This window comes from Cajanus cajan, chromosome 8, assembly GCF_000230855.2.
Source record: "Cajanus cajan strain Asha chromosome 8, NIPB_CcT2T_4, whole genome shotgun sequence".
NCBI lineage: Eukaryota > Viridiplantae > Streptophyta > Magnoliopsida > Fabales > Fabaceae > Cajanus > Cajanus cajan.
This window is the reverse complement of record NC_138524.1, coordinates 18,330,923-18,350,021: the sequence shown is the minus strand read 5'-3', so window position 1 is coordinate 18,350,021 and position 19,099 is coordinate 18,330,923. Positions and strand designations below refer to the sequence as shown.

Below are 19,099 nucleotides of genomic sequence, written 5' to 3'. Positions count from 1 at the left end.
ATAATGGGTATGATTTTTTACCCGTTTATAAACTGGGCGAGGGCAGGTATAATGATATTTATACCCGCGGATACCCGTTTAATAATATTTCTTAAATATCATAATTATCCTTGTATCACATAACCTTAAAACTACACTCTCACATCTTTGTGATATGAGACTTTCACTTACTGGTGAGATTAATGTATTTTAAGTTATTGATTATCTTGTATTTTTATTATTATTTCAATAAAATTAACATTAAATACAAGTTCAAAATTAACATTAAATTTTTATTTTTAATATTTCAATGACATTAAATATAAACTTAAAATTATTTGTAATATAATTTTTTAATTTCTTAAAAATTTATAAATATCCATGGATATCGGTAGGTATTCAAGAAATTCATGGATACTCGCTTAATGGATATTCGCACGGATATGAAGTGAGTATGGGAGCTAATTTTCATCTAGCAAGGCTGTGACGGATTTACTATTACTTGCTTCCACGGGGTCCATTGGCACCCTAATCGTACTGTATAGTTAGTCATAACCACAAACCAACACATTCATCACTTTTTGAATTTTCATGACCTTGACTACATGCAGCACTCCTTGGAAGGTTTCTCTCTTCCCCCTTTGGTTTTAACTAACCATAGGCACTAGGATCAACACCACACTTGGTCAGGATAGGCATCAGAATAGCACCACAACCACTTTGTTTAAGAAAGAAACCGTACCAAAATCAATGCAAAGCTTTGAAATGCTTGGTGTGTGCATTTTGTTTCTCTCCTTGATAACCATGTCCTCCACGTTGGACATGACTACTCCAACCCAAGCCGTCATCAAAGATGGTAAGAATGAAAATGAAACTCTTGTTTCAACAAAAGGAACCTTTGAAGCAGGTTTCTTCACCCCAGGAAATTCAAACAACCGTTACCTCGGAATTTGGTACAAAAACATATCTCCCATAACAGTTGTTTGGGTAGCCAACAAAGGAGCACCACTAAATGACTACTCTGGAGTCTTAGAATTAGATGGTGATCAAGGCCTTCTTAGTATCAAGGATGGTACAGGAGCAACAATATGGTCCTCAAACGCATCGTTGGCACAACCAAACAAACCAGTTGTGGTGCAGCTGTTGGAATCAGGAAACATGGTTGTGAAAGATGGACTTAAAAACCTTGTGTGGCAAAGCTTTGATTACCCTGATGACACTTTACTTCCAGGAATGAAACTTGGAAGGGACTTAAAAACGGGTCAGAATCGCACTCTTAGATCATGGAAATCCTGGGAAGATCCTACTCCAGGTAAATTTTCATTTGGTGTTGATACTCATGGCCTTCCTCAATTAGTTATTACAAATGAGGACAGTAAGAAAACAGCATATAGAGCAGGGTCATGGAATGGCCTTAGTGTCACAGGACTACCCGAAGAAATAACTGACCAATTCACCAAATCCCTTTTTGTTATGAATCAACAAGGGGTCTTCTATGAGATTCAATCCTTGAATAGTTCAACTTTACTTAGAAGCAGATTGAGCCCAGATGGATATCAAGTACGTTTAATATGGTCATATCAGAATAAAAAATGGGATATGCAATTCCCTGGTTCGTTTGATGTGTGTGAGACATATGACTTGTGTGGTCCAAATAATATTTGTTTAGTTGGACCAACTAAACATTGTGAGTGCTTGAGAGGATTCAAATCCAACTTTACAGATTCAGCTTGTGCTAGAACTACTCCTCTAGGCTGTGATAAGGGAGACACATTTCAGAAGTACGAGAGAATGAAATTGCCAGATACATCTTCATCTTGGTATGATGAGACAGTTAGTCTTCAGGAATGTGAGAAATTGTGTTTGAGCAATTGCTCTTGTACTGCATATGCTCAATTGAATATTAGTGGCACGGGAAGTGGTTGCTTGCTTTGGTTTTTTAATATTGTTGACATGAGAGCACTTTCAAAAGGTGGACAAGATTTTTATCTACGAGTGACTTCAGTTGCAGCATCAGAGTTACAAGGTATTGTTTATTTTCCCATTATCTCTTCAATCAATCTATTACTTTTTCATACTAACTTGTCATTCTGGTAGTGGTACTTGAGGCTTCTTAAGCAAAATGCTAAAATGTAGAAAAAACACCTTTTTTTTTTTCAAAAGAGAAATGTTATTCGTATCCTAAATTATATAACTAGGAGAAAGAAACAGAAAAATAGAAGTAATAAATTATGTGATATAGAGATAGATAAAAAAAAATATTGTGTAAATTATTATATGAATAACATTCTTTTTTGAGAAATGCACAAAAAAAATATAAATTTACAGCAAAAAAATGTCATTCTTTTATTGTTAAAAAAAATGATTGATCTAGGGCTTAAGACACACCTAGTTATACTTCAAGCCGCATCTAGTCCAAATAGAGTCATACTCAAACTACGTACAAGTTTTCAAAAGCAAATTCCTTTGAATAAGTAGCTAATTGTATCATACATGTTCTAGAGTAGGTTTGACAAAATTAAGTATGTCTTAGAGATTTTATATCAATTAATAATAATATGAACCAAAAAGATGTATATAAATAATCAAGGGTTAATTTTTGAGGTTGAGTTAAGCTCAAATTCAAATTAAGGAATTAAAAATGATTTGTGATATGTTTAAATTTAACTGATTTTTCTTTTTAATTTCCAAGTAGCATTGTTCCTTACTTAAACTAAGAAAGTGGTGCCTATTGAATGTTAGCCCTTCTTCTCATACTCTGAACTCTTTCATTTATCCATTTCTTCCCTAAATTATTTCGAAATTCACAGTCCTATCTTCTATAATTCCATTATAAAATACTCTGCACTCTTTCATTTATCCATTTCTGGCATTTATAAGCTCTACCAGATGTTCTATATGCTACTTTTTCTGTTTTTAATTGTATTAATTTCTTGTGTATGCTCCAACATGTGACTCTTCTGAGTTAATTATTACTTGATTATGTTCTTAATATTTCAGATCACCGCTTCAAAAGGAAGAAGATAGCAGGAATTGCTATTGGTTGTTCTTGTGCTATTTTCCTCGTTGCTATTGCAGTATTAGGATTGAAATGTTGGATTAGGGGGGAGAAAATCAAGCACAGAGGTGAACTCCTGATAATTAAATATTGAAACTTTTCTCGTATATTTTACTTTTAAAAGGTCATTTATGAAATGTGATAACAGAAGATCTGAAAATATTTGTGTGCATTGCAGAAACAAATTATTGGAAGAACAAGAGTAAGAATGGTGACATTGATTTACCAATATTTGACTTCATGTTAATTTCCGATGCCACAAATAACTTCTCAGAGAGAAACAAATTGGGACAAGGTGGCTTTGGACCAGTGTACAAGGTATGAAAATTAAACTTAACTCAGGAATTCTTCTTCATGCAAATAATTTTAATATTTCCAAAATTTATATAATGTTAGGGCATATTACTAGATGGGCAAGAGATTGCAGTTAAGAGGCTTTCTAAAACTTCTAGACAAGGTTTGGATGAGTTCAAAAATGAAGTCATGTTGATTGCAAAACTTCAACACCGCAATCTTGTAAAGCTTCTTGGTTGTTCCATTCAACAAGATGAGAAGTTGTTGATTTATGAATTCATGTCAAATAGAAGTTTGGACTACTTTATTTTTGGTTGGTGCTTTGTTAGAATCTAATCCTCCCAATTTTTTAAAAATTCTATCAAATAGTTGTCATGCTTACTTGGTAGTGATTTTTCTCAGATTCAAAAAGATGCACATTATTAGGTTGGGCTAAACGATTTGAAATTATCCGAGGAATTGCTCGAGGACTTCTTTATCTTCACCAAGACTCTAGACTAAAGATCATTCACAGAGACCTTAAGACAAGTAATGTTCTTCTTGATAGTAATATGAACCCAAAAATATCAGATTTTGGTATGGCTAGGGCATTTGGACTAGATCAAGATGAAGCAAACACAAATAGAGTGATGGGAACATAGTAAGTTTTATATAGTTGTTTTCTCTTTCCCCTTTTACAACTGTTTCTAGCTTATCATCTCGTCTCTTGTTTTTCTGTACAGTGGTTATATGCCTCCTGAATATGCTGTACATGGATCTTTTTCAGTCAAATCTGATGTCTTTAGCTTTGGTGTAATTGTGTTGGAGATAATCAGTGGGAGGAAGAATAGGGGATTTTGTGAACCACACCATCACCTAAATCTTCTTGGACATGTGAGTTGTGAATAATGATGTTTTGTTCCTTGAAACAATGAGCATTGTTTAGTAGTTTCCAATATGGAAAATGAACTCAATAGTTGCACTAAATAATGTTTTTCATGTAATTTTCAGGCATGGAAACTATGGATCGAGAAAAAGCCAATGAAACTTGTGGATGAGTCAGTGGATGATCCAATTGTTCCATCTGAAATATTTAGATATATTCATATTGGTTTGTTATGTGTACAACACAAACCAGAGGATAGGCCAGACATGTCTTCAGTAGTTTTAATGTTGAATGGTGAAAAGATATTGCCTGAGCCAAGTCAACCTGGGTTCTACACAGATAATTCAACCACCACAGATTCTTCTTCAAGAAATTGTGAAGCGTATTCACTCAATGAAATGTCTAACACATTGGAGGCAAGATAAAGAAAGCTGAAATGGTACAGAAAATACAAAAGTTTCCTACATCCAATCCCAACAAGTACTACTATATGTGTGGAAGAAATAGAATTGTCCCTAAAATCTGATTTTTCTTATCCAACCTATGACTTGAATCAAATCCCTCTTTCTTCAAAAATAATTGTCAGTTCCTGAAAATTCTTCCAAGCTAAATTCAAGACCTCATCCTGAACCATGGGTTGACAGTGAAATTTGTTGAAGGATTTTTTTTTTTTTTTTTTTTGTATTTTGGAAATGTATTTGGACTTGAAGTCGATCATAACATTGTTTCACTTTGTTTCAAAATGACAGTATTGGAGGACTCAATTAAAATCCACTATGCGTTATAGTATGCTAGTATCGTTTAGCTTTCGAATTCTTGATTCAATATTTTGATAAAGAAAAATAATCAAATTCAATTTGATTGTTGAAAATCGAATTCAATCGACAAAATTTCTTTGTAATCTTGAACAAGTATAAATACTTGCACAGGATGTACAAAACGTTTTCAAATTACTTTATCTTACATAATTAATACAAATACTAAAATACTAATTTGAAGTATGAAACTTTTTTAATTATAATTATAATTATAATTTTATTACAATAATTAAGAAATAAAAGTTTGCATTGAAAAATTACATCAATTAAAAATCCAATTTTAATGAATAATAATCACAAATACTAGTAGCATTTAAGAAAATATATCTTATTTGTTATAAGTGGTAATAATTTATATCGTTTAATAAATTATTAATATTGGTATAGATATTTTGACTGAATACCAAAGTTAAATAAAATTAAGAAATTGTATCTAATTTTTTATTTTTATTTTAAATATATTTTTTATAATGCATTGCTATTAAAATGGTTGGTTGGAGCGTTGAGGTCTTCTAATCTTTTCTCATTAAAAGACAACATTGTGAACAGAGACATTACCCTAAAATAAAATTATGATGGGGTCCCACTTTAATTAGCCTGGAGCCGCTCCACACTCTGCAGTCCCCTAGAAGCCGGAAACTAGCAAATAGACAAGAACACCAAAGCATCTCCAAATTTGCTGGTGGACGATTCTACCCTCGTGCCACCTTCTGCGAAAGTCCTTGGCAAGTAACTCCACCTTCTTCCTCATCTCCACCTCATTCCCTTATCTTCCATCAATCAATGCATTTCATTGCCCTCTCTTTCTCGGAACCTCCCCCATCAACCCCTCTCCCTACATATACCATTCCCCTCTACACCCTCTCTTCAAACAAGTCCCACATTGAATAGAAATAGGCTTGAAACAGAGTATATAAACAGGAAGTAATGGCATCATCACAGAACCCACATCCCCATTTCCAAGACTGCCTTCCCCTTATGGCCAACAAGCTCGGCGGCGACGGCCTCATCGACGAGCTCTGCAACGGCTTCAACCTGCTCAAGGACCCCCACACGGGCCTCATAACCTTCGAGAGCCTCAAGAGGAACGCCGCTTTGTTGGGCCTGGATGGGCTCGCCGATGAGGACCTCCGCTCTATGCTCCGGCAGGGCGATTTCGACGGCGATGGGGCGCTGAGCCAGTTGGAGTTCTGCGTTTTGATGTTTAGGTTGAGCCCTGAACTCATGGAGGGGTCTAAGCTGTGGCTCGAGGAAGTGCTGCAACAAGAACCTGAATGTTGATGTTTGTTTTGTTTGTTTGGTCCTTTTGTTTTTTCGTTTTCACTTTCTGTTTCCTCCTCTCAGTTTTGGAAATTGAAATTGTTCCACCTCTTATTATTGAGTACTTGTGAGGAGAAACTAGAAAGATAGATTTTCATTTGTTTACTCACACCCAGAGTATTACTCAATTTGATTATTATTTACACTATTTTATAAATTAAATTAGTTTTACATTTAGCATATGATTAAATATTACTTTCTCATCATGTTCAACAAACTGAGCAAAACTCTTATACATAGTTTTGTTTGACAGGGGGCTCTTTTACATAGTTAATTAGAAATTATATATAATTTTTAAAGTGATTACTTAATAATTTTACTGTAACACTCATGATTGCGAGTCACTAGATCAATATATTTCATGTTGGAAAACATATTATGAGTCACAATGATGTTTGATTTAATTACTTGATTAATCTAATTAATTATTTAATAATAAGAAATTATTACAGAATAATAATAAGAATTATTAAGAATCTAAGCATATTTTATTAGTTTTTAATAGAGAATTATTATAATAATAAGTTAAAGGATTTTTAGTGTTGTCTATAAAAAAAAAAGTTGTATCTTTTATTGTCTAATAGATCAAAAGAAAGATAAAAATCAAAAGAATTCTCTTAATTTCTCTAAATATTTAAATATTATTAGATATTTAATAATTTGATAGTTACAAGAGATATATTTTCGGTATTATAAGTTAGAGAGTAAGGTTTTATTTTTCTTACATTTGGTATCAAAGCTTATTTTGTAATATTATTATTCAACTTATTTTTATTTTGACTATTAATTTAAATTATCGAGTATTATATTTTTTTATTGAATCGTCATTACCTATTAATTGTTATTGAGACAATTGATTATATACCTATTATTGTTATATCTGATACAATCATATATGTATTAATGATCAATGATCTATTATTTTTATTTTAAATGAATGGATTAATATATTGTCTAAAATTTATAGTTCAATTATATTGGATTATTTGAATTAAATGCATACATCTTCTATATTTAATCTCTTTTTCATAATTGATATGTTTTTTAATCGAATAGATTTATAAAATAAAAATATACACAGGAATGAATATATTCATGATGTTGATGGGTTATTATTGTTCCAATCCTTATTGTGCATATATGTTTATAATTTTGAGAAGATGATTGTGTCTTAACTCACATTAATTGCTATAATTTAATTTAATTTTAATTTATATTAATTAAAACTATCGTGATTATTTTCATGATTTGAATTGAGTTATAATTGTTAATTTTAATTTATAATGACAATTGGTATTGAGCAAAAATTATCATATTTTCAATTCAAATTGTGAGTTATAATGTGTCTCAAATCTTGATGATTACGAGAATCATAAAGTTTCTAAAAATAAGGAATATTTGTCTAGTGATGCTTATAATTTTGATTAATTATTGATTAATTAGAACATTTTTAATTAATTAAATTATATAGTTTGTTGCTTAAAATCACGTAAAGAATTAGACATAATATTGTGATTAATTATATTTAAATATAATAAGTTTATCTCACATGAATTATTGTTATATGTATAATCAATTAAGTTAAAATATCAAATTATATTTCTTAATTTACTCATAGGGATTAAGAAAAGAAGCATAATTTGATAGTTTTATCATAAGGTTATGTGAATAATCAAATTGAGTAAAGTTTTAGTCTACAGGCAAGTTTTATGTCATCAGATTCACAAATGTATACATAATTTACATTTATCTCATATTATGAATAATGAGTGATCATGTTTAAACTTTGCAATTATATATGTAATTTGTAAATTTTTATATTGTAAATTATGATAAATGATTAATTCATGAATTAATATAAGAATTACATGTTTAGAAGTAGCCATAGCATCCTAGACAATTTTACAAAAGAGTTATTTTATAAGGAAGAAATAATTAATTAAAGTTATGAACTAAATGTCATTTAAGATATTTCTATATCCATAAGCATGATGTATTTTATTGTGATATTTATTTTCCATATATAAAGTTTGTAAATCATGTATGTGTTTTGTACTAAAAGTTTTGAATTTACTAATTTATGAATTATCATACCATTAATATTATATTATAAAAAGGATATATAGTTTATTATCCTATATAAACATTCCAAAAGTTAGTGGAAGTCAAATAGTGAAAGTGAATTATCGACAAGAGAAATTTGAAAAAATAAGAAGTATATGATACTCTTGAATATCACTTTAAAGAAAATATTTGTTGGATGTTGAAATTATATCACAAGCATAATTTTTTTTGTCTTAAAATTGTCAATTTTAGTGAAGACTAATTAAGAACTCTCGTTTAACTATTCTTTTGAAGAATATTAAAGGTGAAAGTCAAGAGAAATAAATTGATATAAAGTAGACATCAAAAGAGAGTTAATCTCTATTGAATATATTGTTGCAAAATCGAAGATCCAGTATAAGATTACTAGCTACAGGATTTTAGGATCATATACTCAAATACTTGCATTAAAGTTTGTCTTTTTGATTTTATGACTTTGTACATATTAAGTTTGTCATATAAACATATGATTCATTTGAATCATTATAGTTTGGACGTTATTAGAAAATATTATGCATTATAATATATGGAAGGAAATGTTTATCTTGAAACACAGCCATCATGATTCATGTAAGATAATTCAATATAGTTTTGAAGAATTTCAAGTTTCAAGTTAAATGTTCATATTTAGTTGTTGATGATAAGGCTCTAATGAGTATGAGCCAAATGGGAGAATATTGAGAAAAAAAAAACATTATGTGACTCATATTATTTATATTTAATTTAATTATATATCTCATTAATTTAATTAATTGTTTGATAATAAGGAACTATTACAAATTAATAATCAGAATTATTAAGAGTCATAATAAACACATTTTATTAGTTTTTAATGAAGGAATTAATGAAAGACTTTTATGATAATAAGATAGAAAATCTCTAATCTTACCTGTAAAAAGTTTATGGTATTTTATTGTTTAATAGACTTAAAAATTGACAAACAAACTAGAAAAACTATCTCTATTTCTTTAAATATCTAAATATTATTAGATATTTAATAATTTGATAATAATGACTACAACAGATGTTATTATAAGTTAAGATTTTATTTTTCTTACATTCCAATCATATTCTTATTATTTATGCGTAATGTTGTATTTTAGACTTTTACTTAACGTGAAATTTGTGCTTGGGCCTAAAATCCTTAATATATGAATATTTACTATTGATAGACGGCCATTGAGCGTAGTTTTATATGTTGCAGATTGACAATTGAGTTACTGGTGCTTATGGTGTGATTAATGGTTAACTAGTTCACTAGTTTATAAATGATACTCAATATCAATGGATTTACAATAATTCAAAGTCTGATTAACCAAACTAAACTTCATACATAGTTTTAATTAAGTTGGAAGTGAAAATCACATTTTCTTTAATCTGTGTGTTTATATTTTGAAGCTTTTAGGTGAGGAGAATCAAATCAGTTTCTTTTGTCGGATTGAGACATATTTGATGCGTGAATGTCATGTTCCTGATAATGGTACCGGCATTTTGAGTGTAAAGTTGAAACAAGGAAAAAAGTGAGAACGGAATATACCTGTTAGCATTATCTACAACAGTAAATACACTTTTCTTTATATGAGAATAGTATAACAGCAAAGTTTTATATCGCAGTGAATGAGGCTACAACTGTGATCACGAAACAGCTGCAATAGACTTCTAAATTTTTTGCCAGTATGAAGCAAGTAAAATTAGATGGCTTAGTGCGTGTTTTGATTCAACTAATTTTAGAAAAATAATCACTTTTATTTCTAACTTATTTAAATAGCTTTAAAAAATATATATCACTTAGAAATAACATCTGTTTCTGTGACGTAAAGTTCTAAGTTTTTTGCTTTTTTGTGAAGTGCTGAACAAACTTAGAGGGATATAGGTTGTTTCATGATATCCAGCACCAGAAAAGCTTCACAACCATGTTCTATTGCAAATTGCAATTAACGATTTTTGTCTCTGTTGTAGAACTCTTTGGTTACGTGTATTTGGATGCATGAAACAAACATAAAGCTGAAGCTCGTAACATCACTTTCACAAATTATGCATGTTCAAATAACCGATACATCCCACATTCGAAGGTCAAGCCAAGCCTTAACATTTTCTTGCCTCCATTTCCTATCTTGCATCTAACGTTGTGATGGAAACTTCATTAACTGAGAACAACTTGTGATTTCCTGATGAACAATTTGTTTCAGGTTTAACATCTGTTTCTGTGTAAAAACCAGGAACCTTTGGCTTTGGCAATAGTTTATCACCATTCAACATTAAAACCGCTGATGACATATCTGGTCTATCTTTTGGTCTTTGTTGCACACATAATAGGCCTACTTGTATGCATCGTATGACTTCAGACGGCAAGCATTGTTCTCCTAACAATTCATCCAATAGTTCCAGTGCTCTCTCTTTGGTCCATAATATCCATGCCTGAGATGGTGAGAATTAAGTTACTTGGCTGCAAATAATTCAATTTATATTGTTTAGCAAAATAGTCATATCAATATGCTTACATACATGTCCAAGGAGATTATTGCAGTGTTCTGTGTCTGAAAATTCCCTGTTTTTCTTCCCACTTACAATCTCTAATACTATCACACCATAACTAAAAACATCTGATTTCATTGAGAAGTGTCCACGTGCAGCATACTCAGGAGGGATATAACCACTGAAAATTAAATTTTCCATGTTAAATAATTAAAAACTGACTCTGCAATATCAAAGAATCATAATCAGATAGAAACTTACTAAGTTCCAGCCACCTTATTTGTTTTTGCCTCAACTTGATCTCCCAAAAATAATCTAGCCAAGCCAAAATCTGATATTTTGGGATTTAAATTTGTATCTAGTAAAACATTGCTTGTTTTTAAATCTCTATGAATAATTCTCAGCATAGAGTCTTGATGAAGATACAGAAGTCCTCTAGCAATACCACTAATAATGTTGAAACGCTTGTGCCAATCTAGCAACTTCCTTTTGGTTTCATCTAGTAGAAAATACTCACATATTTAGCATAGCATTTGCTAAGAAGCATTGGAATAGATCGTAAAGGGACCTACCAAAAACAAAGTAGTCCAAGCTATGGTTGGGCATGTATTCATAAATCAGCATTTTTTCCTCTCCTTCAATGCAGCAACCAAGAAGCTTTACAAGATTACGGTGCTGAAGTTTGGAAATCAATGCCACTTCATTTTTGAACTCTTCCAACCCTTGTCCAGATTCTTTTGAAAGCCTTTTCACAGCTAACTCTTTCCCATCTATCAGTGTGCCCTGAAAAATTTCTGCTTTATTTAGAAAGCTTTTAAGGAAAATAGAAGTTCTGGATATTAGTTTGCTTAATCACCTTGTATACTGGTCCAAAACCACCTTCTCCAAGTTTGTTTTTGGTTGAAAAGTTTTCAGTGGCATTAGCTAAGACTGAGAAACTGAAAGTTGGCAAATCAATGTCTTCCTTCCTCAGTATATTTTTGTAATGCCTGTTGTAAATTTTTCTTGCAACCCCTGATTGGTTTGAAAATAACAGTGTATAAACATGGACTCGTAATATGCACATATATTGTATTCAGCCTAATTGCCTGTATTAAATGCTAAATTATATCTATATACTTACCTGGATTTTTATTTATCAATATGCATGCACATATGCTGATTAATCCAAAAATAGTCACACCAACAGTGATTACTACTATCTTTATCTTGATTTTTCTGTGGCCGCCATGATCTAAAAGAAACAGAGCTTGATTAGTCACCAACTTTAAAATAAACAGCTCAATTAACAGAAGCTACGAAGAGAGTGAGTGTAGGGTTGTTTATTTAATATGAGTACGGGAGAAACACCTTGTATTTAATTTAAAAAATAAATGTCATAATAATTAACATACTCTACTAATAATTTTTTATGAAATTGTCAGCAAAATCTTGAAACCACAGATCTTAGTTTGATTTATTGTCTCCCTTTGACATGGCATTTCAAACCGCAATAATAAAATGTTTGTTTTACTCACCTATGAATGTTTTCACTTTTCATGGCCTAAGTCTTAACCCTACTCCACCCTTTTCTCTTAGACTTATGCAATACTCAACAAGAAATCAAACGGGAAAAGAGAGCAAAGAAGTCAAAGGCAAAAATCAAAAACAAAATCCAAAATTTGATGCAGTACCTAATTCTGAAGCAGGGAGTCTGATATAAAAGTCTTGTCCCTCTTGAGAGAAGTTCATCATGTCAACTAGAGTATTAAACCAAAGTAGACAGCCACTTCCTCCATCACGGATATCTAAATTTGCATATGCTGTACAAGAACAGTTTTTAAGACACGACTTCCTGCATTCTTCAAGGTTCATGGTCTTACTAAACCATGATGAAGAGGTGTCTGGCAATTTCATGTTTGTGTACTTGAAGAAGCCATCTGTATAACTGTTTTTGCAACTAGATTTATTCATTGGAACACAACCGTTGGACCAAATTGCTGTATTCCGTTGATCATGATACATGGGAACATACCCTCTCAGGCATTCACTGTTGAATATGGTGTGGCAAATTTAGTCCCACATCGAATAAGTTTTTTTTGATGTGGCCAAATTAGTCCCACATTGGATAGGTTTGGGAATGTGTAGTGCCTTAGGTTCTATATATAGAAACCCTTCCCTTCACTTTGAAATCATCCCAACTACAAGTTCATTTGTAACTTCTAAGGCTTGTAGTTTTCTCTTCTCTCTCTATTGTAATATTTCTTAGTGAAATATATTTGGTAGTGTCCGAGGAAGTAGGCATAATTGGCTGAACCTCGTTAAATTCTTGGTGTTCTTTCTTTCTTGTTTTGCTTTTGGTTTAAAATTTGCTAGACGTTTCCGCAACAATTGGTATCAAGAGCCAGGTTATTTTAAGGAAAAAACACTATGCTCTGTGCGCTGTAGGTATTCTATAGTCGGCACATCAGAAAATTTTTCCTTAATCCTGGATTTTTTATTATTTGACATTTAGCAAATTTTAAACCTCTGTTCAAATTGAGCTGAGATGGCAAACGAAGAAAATCCACTTAGAATTACATCATCAACTTTGAATGCTTCTTCAAGCATTTTCAAAAGAGCTGTTGGTGGGAATCCAAGGTTGATGGTAGAGATTTTCGATGGCAGCGGTCATTTCGGCATGTGGCAAAGTGAGGTTCTAGATGCTCTTTTTCAGCAAGGTCTAGACATTACAATTGAAGGAAAGAAACCAGAAAGTATGGGAGAGGAAGATTGGAAGACCCTCAATCGATTGGCATGTGGTACAATAAGGTCATGCTTATCAAGAGAGCAGAAGTATGCATTCTGCAAAGAGACCTCTGCTAGTAAGTTGATGACGGAGTTGGAGGAAAAGTTCTTGAAGAAAAGCAGTCAGAATAAACTTCACATGAAGAAAAGGCTGTTTCGGTTCACTTACATTCCTGGTGCCACAATGAATGATCACATCACTAGTTTTAATCAGCTTGTTGCTGATTTGTTAAACCTGGACGTGACTTTTGAAGATGAGGATCTTGCCCTAATGTTGTTGGGATCACTTCCTGAAGAGTTTGAGTTTCTGGAAACAACTCTACTCCATGGGAAGGTTGCTGTGTCTCTAAATGAAGTTTGTGGAGCCCTATACAGCTATGAACTGAGGAGAAAAGACAAAAAAGATAGCTCAGAGAAGGCTAATGAAGCTTTGGTTGCAAGAGGACGTCCGGTGATCCAGGCGAAAGGAAAGAAGAAGCGATCGAAGTCGAAGGCTAAAGTTGGGAAAGATGAGTGTGCCTTTTGTCGAGAAAAGGGGCATTGGAAGAAAGATTGTCCTAAACTAAAAAACAAAGGTCAATCTAAGACTGTTGCAGATTCAAATGTAGCTGAGTATGTTGATGACTCAGATTATTCACTTGCTGTTTCTGGTTCAACCAGCTCTTCTAGTGCTTGGATTCTTGATTCGGGATGCAGCAATCATATGTGTCCTAATCGAGAATGGTTCTATGATTTCAGAGAACTAGAAGAAGGAGTTGTTTATACAGCAAATGATGTTCCTCTTACCACACATGGGATTGGTTCTATTCGATTGAAGAATCGTGATGGAGCAATCAGAACTTTGAAGGATGTTCGTTTTGTCCCGAGTTTATCAAGAAATCTCATTTCTGTGGGAGCCTTAGAAGAGAAGGGTTTCATGGTGCACGCAGAAGGTGGAGTAATGAAGATAATCTCTGGAGCTCTGGTGGTAATGAAAGGAGTTCGGAAAAATAATAGGTTGTACTATTACCAAGGTACTACTATTATTGGAACTGCAGCAGTGGCATCCAGTGACGAGAAGGAGTTGGAGTCGGCCAAGTTATGGCATATGCGGCTGGGACACGCTGGTGAAAGATCCTTGAATTTACTCATGAAACAAGGATTGTTGAAAAATATTCAGGCTTGCAAATTGGACTTTTGTGAGCATTGTGTCAAAGGGAAGAAGACAAGGGTGAAATTTGGAACAGCTATCCATGATACTAAAGGTATTTTGGATTATGTTCATTCTGATGTGTGGGGACCTTCAAAAACAGCATCATTGGCAGGAAACCACTACTATGTCACCTTTGTTGATGATTTTTCCCGGAGAATTTGGGTGTATGCAATAAAGACTAAGGATGAGGTGCTTGGAATTTTCCTTAAATGGAAAAAGAGGATGGAAACCCAAACTGGGCGAAAGATCAAGCATTTTCGAACAGACAATGGTGGGGAGTACACGAGTGATCCATTTAAGAAGGCTTGCGAAGAAAGCGGCATTGTCAGACACTTCACAGTCAAGCACACACCACAACAAAATGGAGTGGCAGAACGCATGAATCGAACATTGCTGGAGAAAGTTCGGTGTATGTTGTCCAATGCTGGATTGGGCAAACAGTTTTGGGCTGAAGCTGTTGTATATGCGAGTCATCTTATCAATCGCCTACCATCAAGTGCAATTGGTGGCAAAACACCACTAGAGAAATGGTTCGGAAAACCTGCTACAGATTATGATTCCTTACATGTATTTGGCTGCACTGCTTATTATCATGTTAAGGAGTCAAAATTGGATCCTCGTGCAAAGAAAGCAATTTTCTTGGGGATTGCATCTGGTGTAAAAGGATATCGTCTTTGGTGCCTAGAGACCAAGAAGACAATCATTAGCAGGGATGTCACCTTTGATGAATCTACCATGTTGGGAAAGGTGACAACAGAACAAAAGAAGAATGGTACTCCAAAACAGGTGGAGTTTGAAAGGAAGATTGTTTTTCCAGCAAATGATGAAGAAAAAACTCCTATGGTAGATGAGGAGTCAGATGAAGAAGAGGTTCATATCCAAGAACCTCCACAGCAACTTGAATCAATTGCATTAAGAAAGCCAAAGAGGACAACCATAATGCCTGCTCGTTATGTTGATATGGTGTCCTATGCATCTCCAGTTGCAAGTGATGATATTCCTACCACTTATATTGAAGCAGTCAAAGGTTCAGAAGAAGATAAGTGGAGAAGTGCCATGTCCGAAGAAATGGAGTCCCTTAGAAGGAACCAGACTTGGAAGTTAGCAAATCTTCCAAAGGGAAAGAAAGCAATTGGGTGCAAATGGGTATATGCAAAGAAAGATGGATTTCCTGACAAGTCAGAAGTGCGCTACAAAGCAAGGTTAGTAGCCAAAGGTTATGCTCAGAAGGAAGGAATTGACTACAATGAGGTGTTTTCTCCAGTTGTAAAACACTCTTCCATCCGTGTTCTGTTGGCTTTGGTGGCACAATTGGATATGGAACTGGTTCAAATGGATGTAAAGACGGCATTTTTACATGGAGACTTGGAGGAGGAAATCTATATGACTCAGCCTGAAGGGTTCAAGGTTGCTGGAAAAGAAAATATGTTTTGTAAACTTGAAAAATCGTTGTACGGATTGAAGCAATCACCAAGACAATGGTACAAACGATTTGACAAGTTTATGTTGAGGCAAAAGTACACAAGGAGCAAGTACGATCACTGTGTGTATTTGCGCAAGCTGCATGATGGATCTTTTATATATCTTCTTCTTTATGTTGATGATATGTTGATTGCTTCCAAGAACAAAGAGGAAATTGAGAAGTTAAAAACTCAATTAAATGGTGAATTTGAAATGAAGGATCTTGGTGAAGCAAAGAAGATTCTTGGCATGGAGATAAGTAGAGACAGAAAATTGGGAAGACTTTGTTTAACTCAGAAAGAGTATTTGAAAAGGGTACTAAAACGTTTTGGCATATCTGATGAATCCAAACCTGTTAGTACACCACTTGCTTCTCATTTTAAACTCAGTGCAAATTTATCTCCAAGAGATGCAGCAGAGAAAGCCTACATGTCTAAAGTTCCATATGCTAGCGCTGTTGGAAGCTTAATGTATGCTATGGTGTGTACAAGGCCTGACATTTCTTATGCAGTAGGGGTTGTGAGCAGGTACATGCATAATCCAGGAAAAGAGCATTGGCAAGCTGTGAAATGGATTCTACGGTACATTCTGAACACTGTAGATGTTGGTTTGGTATTTCAGCAGGAACAAGATGGTCAAAATGTGGTTGGATATTGTGATTCCAACTATGCTGGAGATCTGGATAATCGTCGATCAACTACTGGCTATGTTTTTACTTTGGCAAAAGCACCGGTATGTTGGAGGTCTACTTTACAGTCAACTGTAGCTTTGTCTACAACAGAGGCAGAGTATATGGCTTTGACAGAGGCTGTGAAGGAAGCAATTTGGCTTCAAGGGTTGCTTGGTGAATTAGGAATTCTACAAAAGCATGTGAAGGTGCATTGTGATAGTCAAAGTGCAATCATGTTGGCAAAGAATCAAACTTACCATGCAAGGACGAAGCATATTGATGTTCGTTACCACTTCATAAGAGAGATTATCGAAGAAGGTGGAGTGGCTATCCAGAAGATAAGGACCACAGAGAATTCAGCTGATATATTGACAAAGGTAGTAGATTCAATCAAGTTCCAACACTGTTTGGACTTGATTAATATTATCAAAATTTGAAGACTGCATTGGTAGACACTATCAAAGATGAGAGATTTGAAAATATGAAATTTGCCAAGGTGGAGATTTGTTGAATATGGTGTGGCAAATTTAGTCCCACATCGAATAAGTTTTTTTTGATGTGGCCAAATTAGTCCCACATTGGATAGGTTTGGGAATGTGTAGTGCCTTAGGTTCTATATATAGAAACCCTTCCCTTCACTTTGAAATCATCCCAACTACAAGTTCATTTGTAACTTCTAAGGCTTGTAGTTTTCTCTTCTCTCTCTATTGTAATATTTCTTAGTGAAATATATTTGGTAGTGTCCGAGGAAGTAGGCATAATTGGCTGAACCTCGTTAAATTCTTGGTGTTCTTTCTTTCTTGTTTTGCTTTTGGTTTAAAATTTGCTAGACGTTTCCGCAACATTCACAACTTGGAACGTTACCATCATAAACGCATATAGAATTTGCACCACAGAAGGCATAACTCTGGCATTGATCTGTGTCCTCATTTGACAAGACAACTTGCGGGGTGCTTCTTTGAGTTGTCCAAAACATAATCTGTCGTGTGCCTGAAGGTGTCAGTGTCAACACGCTGAAGGTTGTTCTACTAGGCTCGAACTCAAAATACACCTCTTTTTCATTCAACACAAAATTTTGTGAACGAGTTGAACCCGGATCGGGATTTCCAACTGTAGACAATCCATTCCATGACCCTGCTCTCGATTCTATATCAGGCCCCTTGAATTTAATAATTTGAGGATACCCTCTAAGATCAATTTTTATAGCATATTCTCCCTCAGCAGGATCATCAACACTTCTCCAAGATAATAGAAATGTTTCTAGACCAGTCTCCAAGTTCCATCCAAGTTTCATTCCTGGCATCAATGTATCACCTGGATAATCAAAACTCTGCCACAAGATGTTGTCATCGTTATTTTCCTGTCCATATTTCACCACAAAATTTCCCGAATCCAAGAGATGAGCAATTGGATTATTCACTGCTTTGGTGGACATATTGGATGACCAAATGGTGCTGTTTGTGCCATTAAGAAGCTCAAGAATCCCTTTTTCATTGAGTTTGAGAACTCCTGATTTATTCTCAAGAGGTGTATTTTTGTTGGCCACCCACACCACTGTTAAAGGGCTTACATTTGTGTACCATATACCCAAATATCTTCTTGTTGAATTTCCTGGACTGAAGAAACCCACTTCAATAATTCCACCTGCTGAAACCAAAGTCTCACCGTCTCTGATCGATTCACTCACTGCTAAACTGTCTAGTGAAGTGGATGTTCTCAACATGTGGAAGAGAGAGAAGAACCAAATACATAACACTATGATGCTATGCACCATTATGTATTCAAAGCAATAAAATGACTACTAAATTAGGGAAGATAAGGTTTTGCGTTGCAAGACCATATGATAAAATGAGATGAAATCAAACAAACTGCTTTGAGACATATTGGGTAATAAAAAATGTTGAAATGCTTAACTATTGGTGGCAGTTGTTGTTGAAGAAGACTGTTATTATATGTTAATGTTAGAGTCCACTTTAGTAGCTACTTAGCACCATAGAAAAAAGGTTTCGTAGAGAATAGGTGAAGTAGAACTTTCCAATACCAAGTTAAAGTCTTAGATATCAAGTCTTCCTTTTCCTCATTTTTCAACCATAAAATT

General features: G+C 33.7%; 3 protein-coding genes and 1 pseudogene across 5 annotated transcripts; 2 read left to right on the top strand and 2 right to left on the bottom strand.

Moving 5' to 3' along the window:
• The first annotated feature begins 539 nt into the window (after positions 1-539).
• LOC109819028 (G-type lectin S-receptor-like serine/threonine-protein kinase At4g27290) lies at positions 540-4,990 on the top strand. 2 transcript variants are annotated; one of them, XR_014428498.1, is made up of 7 exons: positions 540-2,005; positions 2,980-3,105; positions 3,216-3,355; positions 3,434-3,644; positions 3,734-3,971; positions 4,098-4,204; positions 4,322-4,343. XR_014428498.1 is itself a non-coding variant. In XM_020384604.3 (7 exons), exons 1-7 carry the CDS (start codon positions 730-732, stop codon positions 4,619-4,621), a joined length of 2,442 nt encoding a protein of 813 aa, XP_020240193.1. In that variant the 5' UTR covers positions 546-729; the 3' UTR covers positions 4,622-4,990. The 2 variants fall into 2 exon arrangements, 1 of the variants encoding a protein (XP_020240193.1); XM_020384604.3 differs by having other exon boundaries at positions 546-2,005; positions 4,054-4,204; positions 4,322-4,990.
• Positions 4,991-5,941: 951 nt separating this feature from the next.
• On the top strand, positions 5,942-6,295 carry LOC109819032 (calcium-binding protein KRP1). The gene has a single exon (XM_020384607.3). The coding sequence runs from the start codon at positions 5,942-5,944 to the stop codon at positions 6,293-6,295; it is 354 nt and encodes a 117-aa protein (XP_020240196.1).
• A 4,141-nt stretch (positions 6,296-10,436) lies between these two features.
• LOC109819023 (G-type lectin S-receptor-like serine/threonine-protein kinase SD1-1) lies at positions 10,437-12,950 on the bottom strand. 2 transcript variants are annotated; one of them, XM_029268974.2, is made up of 7 exons: positions 12,586-12,950; positions 12,036-12,146; positions 11,769-11,926; positions 11,485-11,695; positions 11,174-11,411; positions 10,943-11,093; positions 10,437-10,855 (listed from the first exon to the last, which is right to left on the bottom strand). In XM_029268974.2, the coding sequence occupies exons 1-7, from the start codon at positions 12,914-12,916 to the stop codon at positions 10,547-10,549; spliced, it is 1,509 nt and encodes a 502-aa protein (XP_029124807.1). In that variant the 5' UTR covers positions 12,917-12,950; the 3' UTR covers positions 10,437-10,546. The 2 variants fall into 2 exon arrangements, with proteins under 2 accessions (XP_029124807.1, XP_029124801.1); XM_029268968.2 differs by having other exon boundaries at positions 10,669-10,855; positions 10,939-11,093.
• A 1,045-nt stretch (positions 12,951-13,995) lies between these two features.
• Positions 13,996-18,972, bottom strand: LOC114915027 (G-type lectin S-receptor-like serine/threonine-protein kinase At4g27290 pseudogene; annotated as a pseudogene).
• Between the last annotated feature and the right edge of the window lie 127 nt (positions 18,973-19,099).

Excerpts from the sequence above, each read along its gene's own strand:
- LOC109819028 (XM_020384604.3), top strand. The coding sequence starts at position 730 with ATGCAAAGCTTTGAAATGCTTGGTGTGTGCATTTTGTTTCTCTCCTTG. Across the intron at positions 2,006-2,979 it reads TGCAGCATCAGAGTTACAAG|ATCACCGCTTCAAAAGGAAG; the intron begins GTATTGTTTATT and ends TTAATATTTCAG. Across the intron at positions 3,106-3,215 it reads GGAGAAAATCAAGCACAGAG|AAACAAATTATTGGAAGAAC; the intron begins GTGAACTCCTGA and ends TGTGCATTGCAG.
- LOC109819032 (XM_020384607.3), top strand. The coding sequence starts at position 5,942 with ATGGCATCATCACAGAACCCACATCCCCATTTCCAAGACTGCCTTCCC.
- LOC109819023 (XM_029268974.2), bottom strand. The coding sequence starts at position 12,916 with ATGTATCATGATCAACGGAATACAGCAATTTGGTCCAACGGTTGTGTT. Across the intron at positions 11,412-11,484 it reads CTTGGACTACTTTGTTTTTG|ATGAAACCAAAAGGAAGTTG; the intron begins GTAGGTCCCTTT and ends ATTTTCTACTAG. Across the intron at positions 11,094-11,173 it reads AATAAGGTGGCTGGAACTTA|TGGTTATATCCCTCCTGAGT; the intron begins GTAAGTTTCTAT and ends TTTAATTTTCAG.